The sequence below is a fragment of the Polypterus senegalus genome, chromosome 12 (assembly GCF_016835505.1).
Source record: "Polypterus senegalus isolate Bchr_013 chromosome 12, ASM1683550v1, whole genome shotgun sequence".
NCBI classification, from domain to species: Eukaryota; Metazoa; Chordata; class Cladistia; order Polypteriformes; family Polypteridae; genus Polypterus; species Polypterus senegalus.
In genome coordinates, this window is record NC_053165.1 from 31,092,570 (window position 1) to 31,113,951 (window position 21,382).

The 21,382-nt window shown below is 44.6% G+C and overlaps 1 protein-coding gene and 1 long non-coding RNA gene across 7 annotated transcripts in view; one reads left to right on the forward strand and one right to left on the reverse strand.

The window, feature by feature from the left end:
* LOC120540168 (alpha-actinin-4) overlaps positions 1-2,605 on the reverse strand; it is a 60,865-nt gene extending 58,260 nt beyond the window's left edge. For all 6 annotated transcript variants that reach the window (XM_039770717.1, XM_039770715.1, XM_039770712.1 and 3 more), the window contains exon 1: positions 2,258-2,605. In XM_039770717.1, the coding sequence (XP_039626651.1) occupies positions 2,258-2,590 (333 nt within the window). In that variant the 5' untranslated portion in view covers positions 2,591-2,605. The remainder of the gene's footprint in view (positions 1-2,257) is intronic.
* Positions 2,606-2,687: 82 nt separating this feature from the next.
* Positions 2,688-19,081, forward strand: LOC120540169. The gene is made up of 3 exons (XR_005635770.1): positions 2,688-2,906; positions 14,792-14,964; positions 19,042-19,081. It is a non-coding gene; the product is annotated as an uncharacterized LOC120540169 (long non-coding RNA).
* Positions 19,082-21,382: the final 2,301 nt, after the last annotated feature.

The window sequence follows — 21,382 nt, forward strand, 5'->3', positions numbered from 1 at the left end:
CATCTTGATCCTGCTGATTATCTGCTCATCCCAATACACACACACACACACCCCTCTCCCCTACTTAGCTGCTTTTAAATATCACACCTCATTTTTCTTAGTCTGACCCCGCTACCTCTCACCTCCATACAAAATTCCTTCACTGATGCACCCCAACACTTCCACCATTCATACAAAAAAATGGCCAGGAATCGGCAGTTAATAGCATCAGAGTCAGGAAGGTCAGATCATTGGAGCCTTCCTGTTCAACTACAGTCACGCCCGTCCAGCTCTCACACAGCATATTGAGCCTGTTGGGCGCAAGCCAAACTATGCAAAGCAACCACTAAAAGAGTATTTATTCTTTGATGCCTATCATAATTAAAGCATCAGAGATAAATACGTTCACCATTGCAAAAGGAAACCAAAAACACACACTCCACTCAATGTGATAAATCTTAAGAGCAGATTTCTTTCAGAGGGCCCTCATTTGCTGATGAAAAAAAACAAATCTACATCTTATACACAGAACTTTGGTAAAAAGAAAGTGCCACACAGCAACCATAAACCAAACCTCTGTTTTTGCTGCTATGATTAACTAGATTTAAATGATTAAAGCTCAATATGAACTGACTAGCAATCAAGCTAGGAGCAGGCAGATTTGATATCTTTTAGTTTGTCCCAGTGAATCCCTTACCAAACCTAGCTATGCAACCCATTTAATATCCCAGTCATATACAGGTTCACCACAAAAAAAAAAGGGGGAATGCTGGCAGTTGCCAGTCTAATAGTTCATCATTACAAACTAAAAATCATTATTACAAACTCCAGATACTGCCTGTCAGAAAGCTCCAGATAAAAATAAAATCATGCCACTGAAAATCCAATTCTGCAACATCTTCCATTTTTTCAGGCCAAGAAGTTCTACTTCTCATATATATCCCCCATCATCATAGTGCCTGCCTGTACCCTGGGGCCAAGCCTTAATGACATGAGATCTCTGTGAAACTTGGCCTCCTTTCCAAACCTGCTGCTGCCCCTCCCAGCACATTCCACAGAGACAGGACGCCCTGGTTGCCACCCCCATGAGCTGGACAGACCAGCAAGAACGAATAGTGACTAAGCAGACCAGCCGGTGACAGGAAGCCGGCAGGGTGGAAACAGCTACAACTTACTAATACCTATTACAATATGCTGTGCCAGGATCTTCATCAACATAAACTGGATATTTACTCAACACATGACATTTTCCTCCTTTACGTGCGCTACAAGAAACTTAATTTTGCCTTCAACACATAAACAAGGACAAAGGAAGCTGAATGAGAAACGCTGGGATACCCGGTTATTCACCTCCCCACCAACACCCAACACAATTAGCTAGAGGAAGGGTAAAAATGCCATTCCACGGTCTCCGATCAGAGTTACATTAACCAAAGTTCATTTGCTACTCGTGTCACACATCAAGGGTGATGCCTGTTTTCAACGGCCTTGATAAACTGTGCCAGTAGGCTACTATAATGAAGCATATTAGCTGGGACAGCAAGAATTTGACAGACTAGGCTTTTCGTGAAGGACGCACTAATCAGAAAACACCTGGCACGGAAAGGGTCACTCTGAAAATCAAATATAAAAGGTCAAAAATAAACTATCCGACACCGAGACTAAGCAATGCAGCCTTTGACCAAGCAACCATAGACGCAGCAACGAAAATCCAACTCCCTGGGCATTCACCTTCAACCTGCCTTATGCTCATTGAAAAAAGTTGTCTTGACGCAAACATGGGTACCTCACCCAAAGCTTTCAAGCGAGCTTTGAAGTACAACTCACTCCCCCGCCCTCCCTCCCGCCCGTCGACATTAACCAAAGGTGAGACACTAAACAATCAGAGAAGTGGGCTTAAGTCAGTTACAGATCAGAAGAAACGCCTCCATGGGAATAAAGCGTAGCCAGTACCAACGGAAAGACAGACAGAAAAAAAAACATTAAAATGACCGTCATAAATTAGAAGTCGTCACTCTAGTACGGTTCCCGGATTTCAGTACACGGGGGTTGATGGAGGTGAAGCGCTACGCTCACCGAAACTCCCCAGGTTGTACTGCAGATAGCAGACCCCCGTCAAATAACCATGGACAGCGAGATTCCCACGCCGAGAACGTGGATTTGGCCTTACATCCCTCTCGATTGTTAAACGTCCAGTTAACGCACATTCCCACAAACGTGGCCCCTTTGCCGCCACCATCCCGCGCCTCGCGCTTTCCTCCTGAACCCCGACGCCCACCTTTCTTTGCTGTTTTTCCCAGGCCGGGTCGAGCAGCAGGTCGCGGTCCCACTCGTCACTCTGCGCCATATAGGGCGCGGTGCCGTCCGCGGACAGTGGCTGGTTGTTCGTGACATGATAGTCCACCATGTTCGCAGCTCGCTCGTTGTGCCTGTCCTTCGCTCCCCTCCTTACTGCTCCGTCTCGGCGGATCTCTGGTCTACGGAACTGACGTGCGCTCGCTCTCCAAAAGACGTGGCCTCTCAAGGCGGCAACAGCGCGAAGTTTGTGCCGCCGCTCCCACAGCAGCAGAGAGTAGGCCTGCGCTATTGAATATGCATGAGTGGGCGTCATCACTTTACAAAGACTAAATTATGCAGTATGGAAGCCCGTTTCCGCCAAAAAAGTAAAAAAAAAAAATATACGTATCATATTTTTAAATCTTCGGAGATACCCGATTCAAAATATATGAAGAAATACATACATTTATAAAAAATATGTGGATGAGGAATTCATGGGAATGGAAATAATGCGGGTTAAGGATCTGAACAGGGAGACTGGCATCCCAAAGACCTTTGTGAAAGTTTTTTTCAATGGAAGTCATCACAAGGAGCCTCTGTAAAGTGTCAACTAAACCAAATCATTATTAGTCACGCTGCTTGTAATCAAGGTTAGTTGCTGCTTACCTGTTATTAACTAAAACTTTTATTTCTACAGGACTATTTACGATTATTTACAGTTAGTTAATTATTCAGACATTTCGGATCTGCTAATGGAGTTAATACTGAAGATCTATTTTTACAGTGCAGGCTGGAAAAACGGAAAGAAGTATTGATGTATGACTCAGACACTTGCTTCCATCCTATAATCATAATTGCATTCAGTGCTGTTGGGATAGGCTCTGCCCTCCCGCAGCCCTGACCTTCAGTAAGCAGGGTTAAGAGTGTGTGTGTATATATATATATATATATATATATATATATATATATATATATATATATATATATATATATATCCTGCTCAAGAAAATAAAAGGAACACCTTTTAATCAGAGTAAAGCATCAAGTCAATGAAACCTCTGGGATGTTGATCTGGTAAGTTAGGTAGCAGAGGGGGTTGTTAATCAGTTTCAGCTGATTTGGTGTTAATGAAATTAATAATAGGTGCACTAGAGGGGCAACAATTAGACAACCCCAAAATCAGGAACGGTGTAACAGGTGGAGGCCACATTTTTCCCTCCTCATCTTTTCTGACTGTTTCTTCACTAGTTTTGCAGTTGGCTATGGTCAATGTCACTACTGGTAGCATGAGGCAATACCTGGACCCTACAGAGTTTGCACAGGTAGTCCAACTTCTCTATAATGACACACCAATATGTGCCATTGCCAGAAGGTTTGCTGTGTCTCCCAGCACAATATCAAAGGCATGGAGGAGATTCCAGGAGACAGGCAGTTACTCTAGGAGAGCTGGACAGGGCCGTAAAAGCTCCTTAACCCATCAGCAGGACAGGTATCTGCTCCTTTGGGCAAGGAGTAAAAGGATGAGCACTGCCAGAGCCCTGTAAAATGATCTCCAGCAGGCCACTAGTGTGAATGTCTCTGACCAGACAATCAGAGACAGACTTCATGAGGGTGGCCTGAAGGCCCAAATCCTCTAGTGGGCCCTGTGCTCACTGCCCAGTACCATCAAGCTCGATTGGCATTTGCCATAGAATACCAGAATTGGCAGGTCCACCACTGGCACTCTGTGTTTTTCACAGAGGAGAGCAGGTTCACCCTGAGCACATGTGATAGACATGAATGTTATGCTGCCTGTAACATCGTTCAGCATGACCAGTTTGGTTGTGGGTCATTGATGGTCTGGGGTGGCATATCCATGGAGGGATGCACAAACCTCCACAGGCTAGACAACTGGACCTTGACAGCCATTAGGAATCAGGATGAAATCCTTGGACCGATTGTGAGACCTTATACTGGTGCAGTGGGTTCTGGGTTCCTCCCGGTGCACAACAATGCCTGGTCTCACGTGGTGAGAATATGCAGGCAGGATGAAGGAATGTATACCATTGACTGGCTATACAAACTACTGAGTACAATTTAGAGTTGCTGCAAAGAAATTTTGGCAAAATGGACTAGCCTGCTGCATCACTTTTTCATTTTGATTTTCAGGGTGTCTTTGGATTCAGCCCTCTGTAGGTTGATAATTTTCATTTCCATCAAACAATGTGGCATCTTTTTGTTCCTAACACATTATCCAGTCTATATCAGTATAGATATCCAGCATGATTTTTTTTCCCTTTCATATCTGATATCATATCATATCATATCTATTCAATATATATATATATATATATATATATATATATATATTGTGGCGAGTGCCTGGGGCTGCTACCCAACCGGGACACCCAGAAGGACCACACCATGAGGGGGCGACCGCCCTAGATGCTTTGGGGACCACGGGTAGAGAGCTTGGAAGCTCAACCCCGTAGGGGTCCGTGGTCGCCGCCAGGGGGCACCACAGTGCCTAGAGAGCCCTGGACCTCAGCACTTCCGCCACACCTGGAAGTGCGGGGGGGAAGAGGATCGGGGACACCCGGAGTGCTCATGGGTACACAGCCGGTGCTTCCGCCACACAGGGGCGTGTTGGCGGAAGGTTACTGGAAAAAACCTGGAGCACATTCATGTGGTTATAAAAGGGGCCGCCTCCCTTCATTCAAGGCTGGAATCAGGTGAGGAGAGAACAAGAGCTTGAAGGAAAGGAGTGGAGACAGTCCGAAGAGAAAGGCAGAGAGTGTGAGAGGCCTGGACTTTGGGGGAGTTTGGTGTTTTAGTGCACTTTGTAAATAGTTGCACTTGTAAATAAACGTGTGGTGGTGCTTAACAACATGTCTGCCTGTCTGTGTCCGAGGCTTAGTCCACAATATATATATATATATAAACTGCTCAAAAAAATTAAAGGAACACTTTGAAAACACATCAGATCTCAATGAGAAAAAAAAATCCTCCTGGATATCTATACTGATATAGACTGGGTAATGTGTTAGGAATGAAAGGATGCCACATCCTTTGATGGAAATGAAAATGATCAACCTACAGAGCCCTGAATTCAAAGACGCCCCAAAAATCAGAGTGAAAAAATTATGTGGCAGGCTAGTCCATTTTGCCAAAATTTAATTGCAGCAACTCAAAATTGTACGCAGCACTTTGTATGGCCCCTGTGTTCTTGTATACATGCCTGACAACATCGGTGCATGCTTCTAATGAGATGACAGATGGTGTTATGGGGGATCTCCTCCCAGATCTGGACCAGAGCATCACTGAGCTCCTGGACAGTCTGAGGTGCAACCTGGTGGCATTGGATGGACCAAAACATAATGTCCCAGAGGTGTTCTATTGGATTTAGGTCAGGAAAGTGTGGTGGCCAGTCAATGGTATCAGTTCCTTCATCCTCCAGGAACTGCCTGCATACTCTCACCACATGAGGCCAGGAATTGTCGTGCACCAGGAGCCACTGTACCAGCATAGGGTCTGACAATGGGTCCAAGGATTTCATCCTGATACCTAATGGCAGCCAAGGTGCCTTTGTTAAGCCTGTAGCGTTCTGTGTGACCCTCCATGCCACCACCAAATTGCTCATGCTGAATGATGTTACAGGCAGCATAATGTTCTCCATGGCTTCTCCAGACCCTTTCACTTCTGTCACGTGCTCAGGGTGAACCTGCTCTCATCTGTAAAAAGCACAGGACACCAGTGGTGCATCTGCAAATTCTGGTATTCTATGGCAAATGCCAATCGAGCTGCATGCTGCTGGGCAGTGAGCTCAGGGCCCATTAGAGGACATGGGGCCCTTGGGTCACCCTCATGAAGTCTTTCTGGTTGTTTGGTCAGAGACATTCACACCAGTGGCCTGCTGGAGGTCATTTTGTAGGGCTTTGGCAGTGCTCATCCTGTTCCTCCTTGCCCAAAGGAGCAGATACTGGTCCTGCTGATGGGTTATGGACCTTCTATGTCCCTCTCCAGCTCTCCTAGAGTAACTGCTTGTCTCCTAGAATCTCCTCCATGCCCTTGAGACTGTGCAAGGAGACACAGCAAACCTTCTGGCAATGACACGTATTGATGTGCCATCCTGGAGAAGTTGGACTACCTGTGCAACCTCTGTAGGGTCCAGGTATCGTCTCATGCTACCAGTAGTGACACTGACTGTAGCCAAATGCAAAACTAGTGAAGAAACAGTCAGAAAAGATGAGGAGGGAAAAATGTCAGTGGCCTCCACCTGTTAAACCATTCCTGTTTTGGGGGTCATCTCATTGTTGCCCTCTAGTGCATCTGTTGTTAATTTCATTAACACCACAGCAGCTGAAACTGATTAACAACCCCCTCTGCTACTTAACTGTATACTATATATATATATATATATATATATATATATATATATATACATCATATGTATAGTAGGTAGGTAACCACCCATACAATCAGATTATGATTCAGACTATGAATGTAATTACCCCAACCTACATGCTGTCAAATAAACGAATTTACACATTTTACACAATTTAAACAAATCACACACTGTGGCAGAACGTTAAGACGCTGATGTCTGAGGTTCGAACCCCAAGAGGTGGTGCAGTGAGTGTGTACGCCTGATGAGCCTAGAATTAGGGATAAACACGTGTTGCGTACTCTTTGCATTATTTGAAAGTAAACTATGCAATATACATAACCTCGGGTCATGACTGTAATTTGTTCCAAAACTCTGGTCACAACCCGATTTGGTCTTGACCCGAAGTAACTTCCCCCATAGGCTTGTATGCAAATACAATTAATCTGTTCCGGACCATACAAGCTGTATGTAAATATATATTTTTTTAAAGATTTTTAAGCACAAAAATAGTTAATTATACCATAGAATGCACAATGTAATAGTAAACTAAATGTAAAACATTGAATAACACTGAGAAAACCTTGAACAAAGAAAACAAACATTGCAAGAGTTCACACTATAGCCTTACGAACTGGGTTTTAAGCACAGGGAGAAAAATGAACATTTGAAAAATCCATAATTTATACAAAACCTAACCATAAACAACCACGAAAACTAACCTTGCATGAGTCGAGTTCTGGCATGAAGAAATTGAGGAGGAACTGGGTGGAGAGGAGATTACAGTTTTGAGGTAAAGTCTGTGACTATGTGGGTTCGCTGCATGCTCCCATCTCGCTTCCGGGAGAGTAAAACCCATCACCATCGGTAATGTTACAGATGAGCATGATAGTGGGGCACTACAATGGAATAATCAGATGGTGCAAAAAGTGTGAAGTGCTTTTATTAAAATCAACAAAACAACAATCAAAAACAAAGTCCAAATTAAATAAAATGCATTGCTTTTAGAATCCTTCAATAAATAAATGATCTCATAAAAACAGAAGTGAAGTGGAGGTTAAAATCCAATAGAAAAAAGTCTTCATTGTATACAACGAGATTAAAACAATGCTCGAAGCAGTCTCTTTAAAAACAAGCCTGGTGCATTCTTTAACTGCCTTCTCGCGCTCTATCTCTCTCTCTCTCTCTTGCTCGCTCGCTCGCTCTCTCGTGCTCTCTCCCCATTGCTTGCTTGCTCTCTCTCGCTCACTCGCTTGCTCGCGGCACAGGGAATGCACAGGGATAGACAGGACACATGCAGAAATCATCGACGCGTAGGAACTGGAAGGGAAACTGGCTTGTTCATCCACCCGGGTGTGTGGTCATGAACAGATGCAAACGTTTGGTGAACTTTTGGTTGTAATCCGATTTGTACGTGGTCCGAGACATTTCTAACCCGAGGTTCCACTGTATATATATATATAGAGTCACACATGCGCGATTAGGGGACAACTAAAGTGCTTGAATAAATGTAATTCCACACCTGACCAGGAGGCAGTAAAGTGCACTGATTCTCTCTTTCAATTCTTTGCAGACCATTCTCAGGAAGCCCTGCCCAGTTCTGGGGCAACCAATGATGTCACTTCCGGTTCCTGTGCTGCTGACGACATCACTTCCTCTACTTGCATTTAAATGCCGCCATTTTAAGGCAGCATTCAGTTCTGTTTTGGACTCAGTCGTATGAACATGTCTGTTCTTTTTGATTGATTTTGCAACCTGAAAATATTATATGGGTGGCTGCCCCAAACCTTTCCAATGACTCTTTGTCATTCTTGTGACTATATATATATATATACTTTGTGTGTGTATATATATATATATATATATATATATATATATCTATACTAATAAAAGGCAAAGCCCTCACTCACTCACTCACTCACTCACTCACTGACTCATCACTAATTCTCCAACTTCCCGTAGGTAGAAGGCTGAAATTTGGCAGGCTTATTCCTTACAGCTTACTTACAAAAGTTGGGCAGGTTTCATTTCGAAATTCTACGCATAAGGGTCATAACTGGAAGCTATTTTTCCCCATATAATGTAATGGAGTCTTGAGTTGGAGATGGCGGGGGGGGAGTTTCGTGTGACATCATCACGCCTCCTACGTAAGTACGTAGAGAACAAGGAAGAACTCCAGCGATGAGCACAAAACGCCATTTCACAATTGAGAAGGCAGAAAAACATTATGAAGCAAATGATGCATATGCGGAAACAAAGCACGGCGTAAACCGTAAGTTTATATTAAATTAAGTTCATAGACAGGCTGCCACTAGCGCTTGTAATTTAGTGCCTGCCCATATAAGGCCGTCCATCAGCGGCAATCCAATACAAACACTGCCGTAAATATTCACGGTGAAGGACTGTGCTTATGCAGAGGAAGATGAGATGGTCAGGGTGGTGTTTGGCACAAACTCATTGAAACTGCGAGAGAAAGTTTTAAGTGCCGGGTCTTAGCTGACATTACACGAGATGGCACCAGTACAGCTGGGAACCTTCGATGCAAGAACACCAAGCGGCTCACGTGAACTGACACAGTGCACAGACAAAAAGCAACAGTTCCAAAGAGTGCTGAACAAAACCGAATTACACAATTGAGAAGGCAGCAAAAAATATGAAGCGTCTTATACATACAATCATATTCATAAGTGCAGCTACTGCGAAACAAAGCACACGGTGGAAAAAGTGAATGTCCTGCTAAAGGAAGACAGTGTAAAAAAAACCCGTGCATGCAGTTTGTCACATCACAGATAAAAAGGAAGACGAGCTGTTTATTGATGCAGTAAGGAACTAATCGATGAATGAAACCTCTTATCTTTACAACGATTGACAAACACGGAATGTAACTTGAACACATCCTACAAATACGAGCCTGATTGAAAGAAATAATGATAATCAAATCCTTGATGACAGCAACATTCAATAACACTCACAAAACAATTACTGTATATTGACAATCATGTTACGCTATTTTTAAAATGTTCCCTTTTCTTTTCATAACTTCTACTTCTCCACTGCGATACACGGGTATATATATATAAATGTATATATATACCCGATCTACAATACATACTTTAGCATAGACAAGCCACACGCTGTGGCTAATTGTAGAGTCTTAAGCCTCTAACGCCGACATTCGAGGTTCGATTCGAGAGGGGTGTACTGACTATGTACGCTACCGATTCATTTTACCTTCGCATCTCCTTGGTTTGGGACGTATGAAAAAATATTAGGTTAACGCAGAATCATGTTACGTTATTTTTAAAATTTTCCCTTTCTTAGCACAAGCACAGCTGAGAAGCTTCATGCATGTACTCCATAACGCGTTAAAAATAACGATTTAATCACACTTTCAATTCCAAGCAAACGGAACTTTTGTCAATGCATGATTTCCTGGTACATCCATTACACTGATGCACACATCACAGCTACAAAAATGTTAGAGTCGGAATAAAGCGCGTTCCTACGACTGATCATTTCGACTACCCGAAAGCCTTGATAAAAGCATGGTTTTGTGCACACTGAAAAGCAAGCAAAATTAGATGCATTACAGAAAGCGGACTTTGTGGCTCTTACTGGGGATCATTGGACTTCCGTGACCGTTAGTAATTCTAAATACATCTAATTACAAAATGTTCAATGATCACACTGTTTTAGCCTAATGTACAAAATAATTTTGGCTAATGTTACTCAGAGTTTAAAGAGTAAGCTGGTCAAATTACCTTTTATGTTTCTGACTTATTTTTTAAGAAGAAAACTGCACTTTATGGTGAAATTTTGGTTATTATTATTTAAAGACAATACTATTCTGAAAATGTACTTAAAGTACTTAAACTACCACTTTATTTTTAAGTCTGCCCAATTTTAACCAGGGATGATATTTTTGTTTCTGTTTTGAATTCAAATGCAGTTTAAAAGCTTTTTTTCAGAAATTAAAACAGCTTCAGTTTACAATATTCATGTCCATGTCTATTATTTGATTCTGTAAGCCCACTAAAACCGTTTTAAATAAAAAAAAAACATTTGCGATTTGGGGCAAATTTACGTGTCGATTACATACGATTAATCAAGATTAATTCTTACACAGCCTCTAATTAATTGGATTAATTTTTTAATCGAGTCCCACCTAATATATATATATGTAGATATATATATGTAGATTTGTATATATATGTGTATATACAGTATATATGTAGATATGTATATGTTGTATATACAGTATGTATATATGTGTGTGTGTATATATACAGTATATATATATTTATATATATGTTTATATGTATATATATGTTTATATATGTGTCTGTGTGTGTGTATATATATATATATATATATATATATATATATATATATATATAGATAGATATGACAACAACACTCATATCAATGACAAAACAATTACATTAACAATCATCTTACGTTATATTTAAAATGTTTGCTTTTCTTTTTCATAACTTCTTTAACACACTACTTCTCCGCTGCGAAGCGCGGGTATTCTGCTAGTACCGTATATCTTCTAGTAGTGGCCGGCTTCTTATTGACACTTGTTTCCAATAAACGCCGGGTTTGATGAGATGTCACGACAAATAGACGCCGGTCTCTAATAATAATCCTCTTTTCGTACCACCTGGGCTACCGCGCCCTCCTGCAGTGAATCATACTGTAAGTACCTTTTCGTGTCAAAATGTTTTGTCATCGGATGCTATCAAGGAAGGGAGAAAGTCAAAAAGAAATTTCTTTGTGTACATTTTGCCCTTTCGTCTCCACGTCAATCATAACCCCACAGGGAGGGCAGAGGTGGCGGGAAGAACATGAAAATGCCATCTTCAACACGTTAATCCTCTCCTTTGACCAGGGAAGAAGGGGCTGTATTGTGGCCGGACAGAAGACAGTAGTAGGGAGCAGGTTGTGGAGACCCTGGATAGGTGGAGATATGCTCTAGAGAGGAGAGGAATAAAGGTCAGTAGGAATAAGACAGAATACATGTGTAAATGAAAGGGAGGTCAGTGGAATGGTGAGGATGCACAGAGTAGAGTTGGCGAAGATGGATGGATTTAAATACTTGGGATCAACAGTACAGAGTAACATGGATTGTGGAAGAGAGGTGAAAAAGAGTGCAGGCAGGGTGGAATGGGTGGAGAAGAGTGTCAGAAGTAATTTGTGACAGACGGGTATCAGCAAGAGTGAAAAGGAAGGTCTACAGGACAGTAGTGAGACCAGCTATGTTATATGGGTTGGAGACGGTGGCACTGACCAAACAACAGGAGACTGAGCTAGAGGTAGTAGAGTTAAAGATGTTCAGATTTGCATTGGGTATGACGAGAATGGACAGGATTAGAAACGAGTATATTAGAGGCTCAGCTCAGGTTGTTCGGTTTGGAGACAAAGTCAGAGAGGTGAGAATGAGTTGGTATGGACATGTACAGAGGAGAGATGCTGGGTATATTGGGAAAAGGTATTAAGGATGGAGCTGCCAGGCAAGAGGAAAAGAGAAAGGCCTAAGAGAAGGTTTATGGATGTGGTGAGAGAGGACATGCAAGTGATGGGAGTAACAGAGCAAGGAGCAAGGACAGGAGGATATGGAAAAAGATGATTCACTGTGGCAACCCCTAACAGGACCAGCCGAAAGAAGAAGAAGTTAATGGTGGCTTGCCAAACCATTGTTGGTAGATTGCATCATTTTTTTCCCCAGATAGCATCCAAGAAACAGATTGCAGAAGGATCCTTGTCTTATCCATTTATTGAACATAGCCGAATCATCCAAGTTTTCATTCCTGAAAGATGTCTTCAATAATTGCCATTCCCATTCGCCTTTGCATCTCCTCATTAGACAGCTTGTCTCACTACATCACACAAAGAAATTTCCTTTGCCATCTGTGATGTGCTGCTCCAAGTTTTTTTATTTGTAATTGTCATTGGCCATGTGTCTGAGCTATAAAGTAGAAAAAATTTAATTGAAGTTTCATTGAAATGGATTTTCATTAGAATGTTAAATTATTTGCAGTTGTAGATGCTGTTGAGCTTATTGAATGTGTGATTGGTCTTAGCCAGATGTTGTTGGATGTCCTAATCACATTTACCATCACTTGAAATGATACTGCCCAAGTACCAGTATTTGTTGCCTTGATCTAATGGTTTACTAGCTACAACAATATAGAGATGAAATAAGATTTTTTCTGCCCATTCAGTAGATACATTTCAAGGAAGTTTGCTTTGAATTATTAGCAGTTTTGCTGCAATTTAAGGAAGCTTAGCTTCCTTAGCCTGCACAGTATATATCCTTTATACTAGGGAGCTTTGCCCCCTGCTTGCTTTGCTTGCCATCCCCCGGACCTGTGCTACGTGCCAGCCACGTCACATCTCTGCCACTTGGTATGTGGATTTCACTTTCACCAAACAACAAATCTTTTAATTCTCACGCATACACCCCTTCATTAGGAAGAAACACTACTTTTCCCTGATGACAATAGGAATTAGACAATCTACAGGTCTCCAACCTAAAGTTGAAAGTCAAACAATATTTACATACCTCTGTCATATCACCTATGTCCATATATTCAATCTCTTTTAACTGTTCCATTATTTCACCAAGTAATAATTTCCATGTGTTAGTGCTAATGCGATTTTTACTTTCAGTTTTTTGAGACTTTCAAATTTTAGTACTTTCTTAATTTCTAAACTGCTCTGCATGTGTATCGCGCCAACATTTTAGAACCTTTTACGACATTCTATTTTGTCTTCTACTCCTTGTCTTTTATTTTCGACCCTGCTTGGAGCCGAGAGCGCAGGACCTGTGTCTGACAATAGCATCACATGAATGAGAAGTGATTGGACCGTGGGCGTGGTTGTAAATGTTTGAGAGGAGGATGGGACTTGTCAAAATGTCTTGGCAAAAAGTCTAATTTGCAGGACCTGAAATTATCTCTTATGGGAATTGAAATTATCCCAGAGAAAGTCTTGTCCCAGAATTTCCTTTTATAATAGAGAGAGATATACTGTAATATATACATACACAATGCTGTGAAGAAATGTTTACCCCATTCCTAATATTCTCTGTTTTCGCATACCATAGTGTCCCTGGGTCCAGACCTGAGAGGGGCATGCTCCTTAGGCGGCTGAGACCTGTCCAGGGGTGGTGAGAATATCTGGAGAAGCTGGCTATATAAGCATTCTCATGAGCAGCATGTGTGCATGGGGCACAGAAACACAGCGTCTTGACAGCACTTTGACCAGTCTACTCGCTGCTAAAGCCTGTCAGGTACAGCAAGTCTCAAATGTGGGCCCTGGCCTTGGGTGGGCTCATGAAGCCAGAGGAAAGAGTGGCATACGGGTTGCCTCTGACCCCGGGTGAACTGAACGAGGCAGTGCTAGGTAGCATGTATGGTATGAGTGGGCAAAGGGACAGAGCAGCTGTAAGTGTGTGTTGCTGCTGAAGATCTGCGTTGTGTAGTGGAAGTCGCCACTGAAGTAGCAAAGGCTCCTTTTTAGGGCTACTCCCTAACAGTTGAAGTAAAGTGGCTGATTCCATTCCTTGTTACAATATTTTACACAATTAATGGCATCAGGCCTTTAGGGAAAATGCAGTATTAGAGAAAGGGAACCTGAGTGAACACAAAAGACAGTTTTTAAATCATTATTTTCTTTATTCAAGGAACAAAGTTTTCCAACACTCATATCACTCATGTGAAAAAGCAATTGCCTTCATAGTTTCAATACTTAAATATATATATTGTCACGCATGTGCGAGTAGGAGGCCGCGGGTCGGACCCGAAATCGCTTCGAAGGACGTTTGTCGGTAGGGAATGGCGGGGTACTAACCTTTCTGCTCTCTTTCAGGAAAAAGACGCCCGCCATCATAACCTGACCGCACCACGTCCACTTCCGCCCTTCCTCCGCCATCTTCCCTGACGTCACGAATCCCGTCATCCCTCACGCCTCCTTCCCAGCATTCCTCCACTTCCGGCTCCTCCTATATAAAAATAGCCGCCGGCACATGTGAAGGCATCGGCGCATAAGCAAAGTTTTTGTTTATCTCTTTGACCTTCTTTGTATAACGAAGAATTTAAGTTTGTTACAGTATACGGGGCCGGAAACCCCAACCCTTTATGCTGTGTTGTCTTCTTTTCTTTACAGTGGCGTAGCCGGCAGGATAACTGCACTGAAGAATCGAAATTATGACCGAAAGGCAGGACCTCAACACCGTGCTGCAGGGCATGAACGCCCAGATCCAGTCCCTGCAGCAAGCACAGGCTACTACTACCCGGGAGCTGGAGGCCGCGAAGGCGAAACTCGCGGATGCCGAGAGGGTAAGGGCCGAACCGCCTCGTCCAAAACCTCCGTCCCTTGTACCGATGACGGAGGCGGACGACATTGAGTCCTACTTGGGATCTTTGAGAGGACGGCCACCCGAACGAGTGGCAGCGTCCGAGTGGGCGTCCCTTCTGGCGCCTTACCTAAAGGGGCCCGCGCAGCGAGCCTATTATGACCTCCCTGAGGAAGAGGCCGCGGACTATAAGCTCCTGAAACAGGAGATCCTGGCGCCACGGCATTACGCCGAGCCAGCAGGCGAGTGAATGGCGGGCTGGCAGTTTGACCCCGAGAAGCCAGCCCGAGCACAGGCCTTCGACTTCTGGGGCAAAATGGGCCGGTGGCTACGGCCCGAGGGCCCCCAAGCCCGAAGGTCGTTGAACAGGTGGCCTGTGAGGGCCTGGTCAACGCACTGCCCGGCCCCCTCGCCCAGCAGGTTCGGGCGCCACCCCTATACGGACATGCCAGGACTCCTGGAAGTCCTGGAGCGCCAGCTCGCGGTCTTCTGAGCCGGGGGGGCAGAAAGGCAAGCTCGCGGGAACCGGCCGGGACAGGCGGCCACCCCTGAGCCCTCTCGACACGCTGCAGAAGCACCTCCCAGAGCCCGAGAAAAGCCGGCCTCTCCGCGCTGTTATAAGTGTGGGAAGACCGGCCACCTGCTACCAACCTGCCCGCTGAACACCCCCATGGAGCCGATGGACTGCACCTGACCTCGGCGAAAGGTACTGTACTCCGCACCCCTTGGCAAGTCCAACACGGGAGTGGTGTTAGTAAACGGGCACTCGGTGGTGGCTCTCTCGACCCGCAGCAACATAACTATTGTCGCCGCCGTTATGTCTTACCGCGACAGTGGCTAAACAAACATGTACGAGTCACTTGTGTACACGGAGAGACCAGGGCTTACCGTTCCGCAGCATGCTATCTTTCCTGGAGGGGGGAATTGTCCAAACTGATGGTCGCGTGTTGCCCAACCCCCTTTCCAGTGATCCTGGGACAAGACTGGTCGCAAAGAAAAAGCAGTAAGCCACGCACCACTCCTGGGGCCTCACTGGGTCTGGCTATGGAGGGACAAGGCACCCTTCCCGCGGTCTCCACGCCATGCACTGAGGCAAGCCACAATGGCGCAGGCACAAGGGGGGTGGTTTCTCAGGCACGCGCTCTGAGCCGGGCTCCCACCGCGAAGGGACGAGCCAAGGAGCACATCCCCCAGCCCTTCGTTAGATCCCCTGAGTGCCCTGGACCACCAGTTTCGCTCCACGCCTGCCTCATTTAAGAGAGAACAATGGAATGACGATTCCCTGCGGTTTGCCAGGAATGCGATTGTTCTGCCAGGCAGCTCACAAGTGGACGGTTCCATACCACGTGGCCCCTTCTTTGTCTTGGAAAATGATCTGTTGTATCGGGTGGCAACTCACGAGGCGAGGTGCGGAAGCTGCTGCTAGTTCCGCTGCCTTCCGGCGGGAGGTATGCGAGCTGGCTCACGCACACCTCTTAGGCGCCACCTCGGGCCGAAAACACTGGAGAGGATCAAGCTCGGTTTTACTGGCCGGGATCAACGAGGAGATCGGCGCTTCTGTCAGTCCTGTCCGGACTGCCAGATTCGCCAGATTCCTAGGAGGGACCGTGCTCCTCTCATCCCGATACCCCTGATAGATGTTCCCTTTGACCGGATAGGGGTCGACTTAGTAGGACCTCTGGAGCCCTCCAACCGTGGCCATAAGTATATATTGGTCATGGTTGATTATGCGACCCGATACCCAGAGGCGGTTCCCCTGCGCTCCGCTACCACCAAAAACATCGCACGGGAACTTGTCAACCTCTTCTCGAGTGGGTATCCCTAAAGAAGTCCTCACGGACCAGGGTACTCCCTTCACTTCAGATACGCTCAGGAGGTTGCCAGATTACTGAGAATAAAGCACCTGAAGACGTCTGTCTACCACCCCCAAACAGACGGTCTGGTAGAACGTTTTAACCAGACGCTTAAACAGATGCTTCGCAAGGTAGTCAATGCTGATGGCAGGAATTGGGACCAACTCCTCCCGCCGTGCTTTTGCCTACCGGGAGGTGCCCCAGGCCTCTACGGGCTTCTCCCCTTTTGAACTGTTATATGGGCGACAACCCCGGGGACTGTTGGATATCCTAAAAGAAGGTTGGGAGGCCGAGGCCCTTCCCTCCTCTAATATATTGGAGTATGTAGCGCAACTGCCGACAGGCTCACCAAAATCAGGCCTCTCCTCAAAGAACACGGACTCATGCGCAGGCAGCGCAGGCCCGTGCTGCAACCGCAACTCTGTCCTCCGGAGTTCCACCCGGGATCGAGTGATGGTACTCGTTCCCACCTCCCACTCCAAATTACTAGCTCACTGGCTGGGGCCATACGAGGTTAAGGAAAGAAAGGGGCTCGTCGACTATTTAGTCAAGCAACCTAATCGTCGACCGAGCGAGAGGATCTATCACGTTAATTTGTTAAAGCCATGGAAGGACCGGGAGGAGACTCCCGAAACACATAGATCCCTCTCCCTGTTTGCTAGCACGGTTGCCCTTAACCTCGCGACGAGCTAACGCCTGCATAACGGCAGGAGATTGCCCAGGCCATCTTCGCCATCCCCGAGGTGGTGAGCGAGTCCCCAGGCCGGACTGCGCTGATTGCCCACGATATAGTCACGGAACCCGGGTAGTCGTCCGGGAGAGGCCATACAGACTCCGGAGGCAAAACGCCGAGGTGGAACTGGAGGTACAGCGGATGCTGGACTCGGACATCATCGAGGAAAGCCACAGCCCCTGGTCCAGTCCGATTGTCCTCGTTCCTAAGCCGGACGGGTCTTGGAGATTCTGTAACGACTTTAGACGTCTGAACCAGGTCTCCAAGTTCGATGCCTACCCTATGCCCCGCATTGACGACCTCCTCGAGCGGCTGGGTGCGGCTCGATATCTGACTACTCTTGATATGACAAAAGGGTATTGGCAAATTCCCTTAACGGCATCTGCAAAAGAAAAAACTGCCTTTAGCACCCCTAGTGGACATTGGCAATACAAGGTCCTCCCATTTGGGCTGCACGGGGCCCTGCGACCTTTCAACGCCTGGTGGATAGAGTGCTGAAGCCCCACCAGTCCTATAGTGCCGCTTACCTGGATGACGCCGTCATCTATTCCGCACCTGGGAGGAACATCTATTGCAGCTCTCTGCTGTCCTCGCGACACTGGCTAAAGCCGCCTCCGTATTAACCCCGTAAATGTTTCTTTGGCTTGAAGGAGGCCAAGTATTTAGGCTACCTTGTGGGACGAGGACAGGTGAGACCCCAGTGTTCCAAAGTCAAAGACATCCTGGAATGGCCCCGTCCGAATACCAAGAGACAGGTGCAGACTTTCTTGGGGCTAGCGGGTACTACCGCCGTTCGTGCCCGTTTCTCCAAAGGGCAGCACCCTTGACTAGCTTGACAAAGAAGGGCGCCCCTGCATGTGTTATGGAACGACAAAGCAGAACACGCATTTAGTGACCTAAAACAGGCCCTTACGTCGGCACCTGTATTGCGGACCCCAGATTTTGGGCTACCCTTTGTCCTCCAGACCGACGCTTCGGACACAGGCCTCGGCGCCATGTTGAGCCAAAGCTTTGATGGTGTCGAACACCCCGTGATGTACCTAAGCCGGAAATTGTTGGACCGAGAGACCAGGTACGCGGCGGTGGAGAGGGAAGCCCTGGCTATTAAGTGGGCCGTGACTTATCTCCGGTATTACCTGTTGGGTCGCGAATTCACTCTGGTGACTGACCACGCTGCGCTTCAGTGGATGTCCCTTCACAAGGAGTCGAATCCGCGGGTCACCAGGTGGTTCCTGGACTTGCAGCCCTATAAGTTTACGGTCACTTATCGCCGCGGTGGCCTTCAGGCCAACGCCGATGCCCTCTCACGCGTCCACGACCTCTCGGTTAGGTCCGCCCGACCGGATGGTCTTGGGCTGAGGGGGGGGTCGTGTCACGCATGTGCGAGTAGGAGGCCGCGGGCGGACCCGAAATCGCTTCAAGGACGCTTTGTCGGTAGGGAATGGCGGGTACTAACCTTTCTGCTCTCTTTCAGGAAAAAAGACGCTCCGCCATCATAACCTGACCGCACCACGTCCACTTCCGCCCTTCCTCCGCCATCTTCCCTGATGTCACGAATCCCGTAATCCCTCACGCCTCCTTCCCAGCATTCCTCCACTTCCGGCTCCTCCTATATAAAAATGGCCGGCGCATGTGAAGGCGTCGGCGCATAAGCAAAGTTTTTGTTTATCTCTTTGACCTTCTTTGTATAACGATGAATTTAAGTTTGTTACAGTATACGGGGCCGGAAACCCCAACCCTTTATGCTGTGTTGTCTTCTTTTCTTATATATATATATATATATATATATATATATATATATATATATATATATATATATATATATATATATATATATATATATATATATATATATATATATATATATATATATATATATATATATATATGCTAAATATGTGAATTTCCCCTTGGGATTAATAAAGTATCTATCAATCTATCTATCTATCTAAATATTTCCTACTGTATAATTTGTGGTACTTAGCCCACTCTTCTTTGCTCGAATTCAGACACATTGGTAGGTCTGCTAGTGTGAACTTACTCCACTCAGGTTCTGCCACAGCATTTCTATTGGATTCAACTCAAGACCTTAACTAGGCTATATCAGAACTTTAATTTTGCTTTTCTGAGCCATTCACTTTTTGACATACTTTTGTGTTTTGAGACATTGCCCTGCAGCACAATCCAATTAAGCTTCAGCTTTAGGTCACAGAAAAGTCTTGTAAAGTACAGAATTCATGGTTTCTTCAATGACTGCAACTCTTCCTGGTCCTGAGGCATTAGTCCCTCCCCACATCATCATATTAGCACCCCTATTTTTTGTATTGAAGGCATGATATTCTTACTGTGAAAAATCTATATTAACTTTATGCCACTGATGTTTCTTTTGGATATTAGATGTTTCTGCCTTGCTTCTCTCCTCTCTCATGAATCCCATTTCTACACAGTTTCTATTTTATCTTGGAGTCAAGAACGCCAACCTTAGCTAAGGCTAGATAGGCTTTAGATGTTCTTCTCTGATCCTCTGTGACTTCTTGAATGACTCAACACTGTGTCCTTGAGGTAATTGTAGTAGTCCAGATTTTCCACAGAAGATTCACTATTGTTCCAAATTTCCTCCATTTGGAGTTAATGACTCTTAGTATGGTATTGTAAAGTCCCAGAACCAGCTTTTGTAACCTCTTCCCGATTGGCAAATTTCAACAACATTTTCCCTCATCTTTTCTGTAATTTCCTTTTATCTAGGGTCAGCATATGGCGAAGTTTAGATTGAACAGGGCTTGCTGTATCCAAACAGCTGAGTCTTATTAACAGTTAAACTTTGATTAGCTATTTGAGTGAGTAGTTGTGGGGTCAATTACCTTCTCACTCAAAAAGTACAGGTTTTGGATAAATTCATTACTGAAATATTATGTAGTGATTTAGAAATGGTACTACATGTTTACAGTGGTTTCCTTCATCTACACTTTGTCTAAATATCTGAAGCCATTCATTATGACAAATGTACAAAAGAGAATACCAGGAAGGGAACAAATACTTTTTCAAAGCAATATATATATTGCAAAATATGGAAAAATATTACACGATGACCCAACTATTGGGAGAAAAACTGTATTGTGACATCTATGGCAATCCGTACCCCTAATGTTCAAGCCTTAAAAACTGCGCCCATGATCATCTCATATTTATATTCATAACCATCTTGTATATTGTAAATTACTCTTCTAAAAAAATTACAGTAAGAAATTTTCATATACATAAGAATTTCACTGTACTCTGTATAATAGACTGTAATGTCACAATGTATATACTGTATTGAGTGTAAATCCTTTTATGCAGTTACCAACCTTAAGGAAGTAAATGTATATTTTTTCTTTAATGAAATGTAGATGACATATTTTGCCTTGGGGTTACAGAGGAAGCCAAATGAAAGATTAGAACCAATAATAACATGTCCCTTAGCCATATGGGCAGAACAGCTGCAATTCTTATCACATACTGACTGACATCCACAGTATTCATAATAAATCTCACAAATCATTCAGTCAAGTTCATTTGTTTAGCTAATAGATAAGCTGTCCCAATATCAGTCAGGAACTATATAAATAAAATACTGTATTATTTTTACCACAAGATATTTGGTACTTAAATGTTGTCAGGGTTTCTGCTCCAATTACATGACACTGTAATTTATTCCAGATTCCTACAACTCATTGCTTCTCTCTTAAACGCACTTCACCTTCATTTCCACTGGAGTAATGTTTTTGCCATTTAGTCCAAAGAATTTTGATGGATCTACTGTTGTCATGATCAAG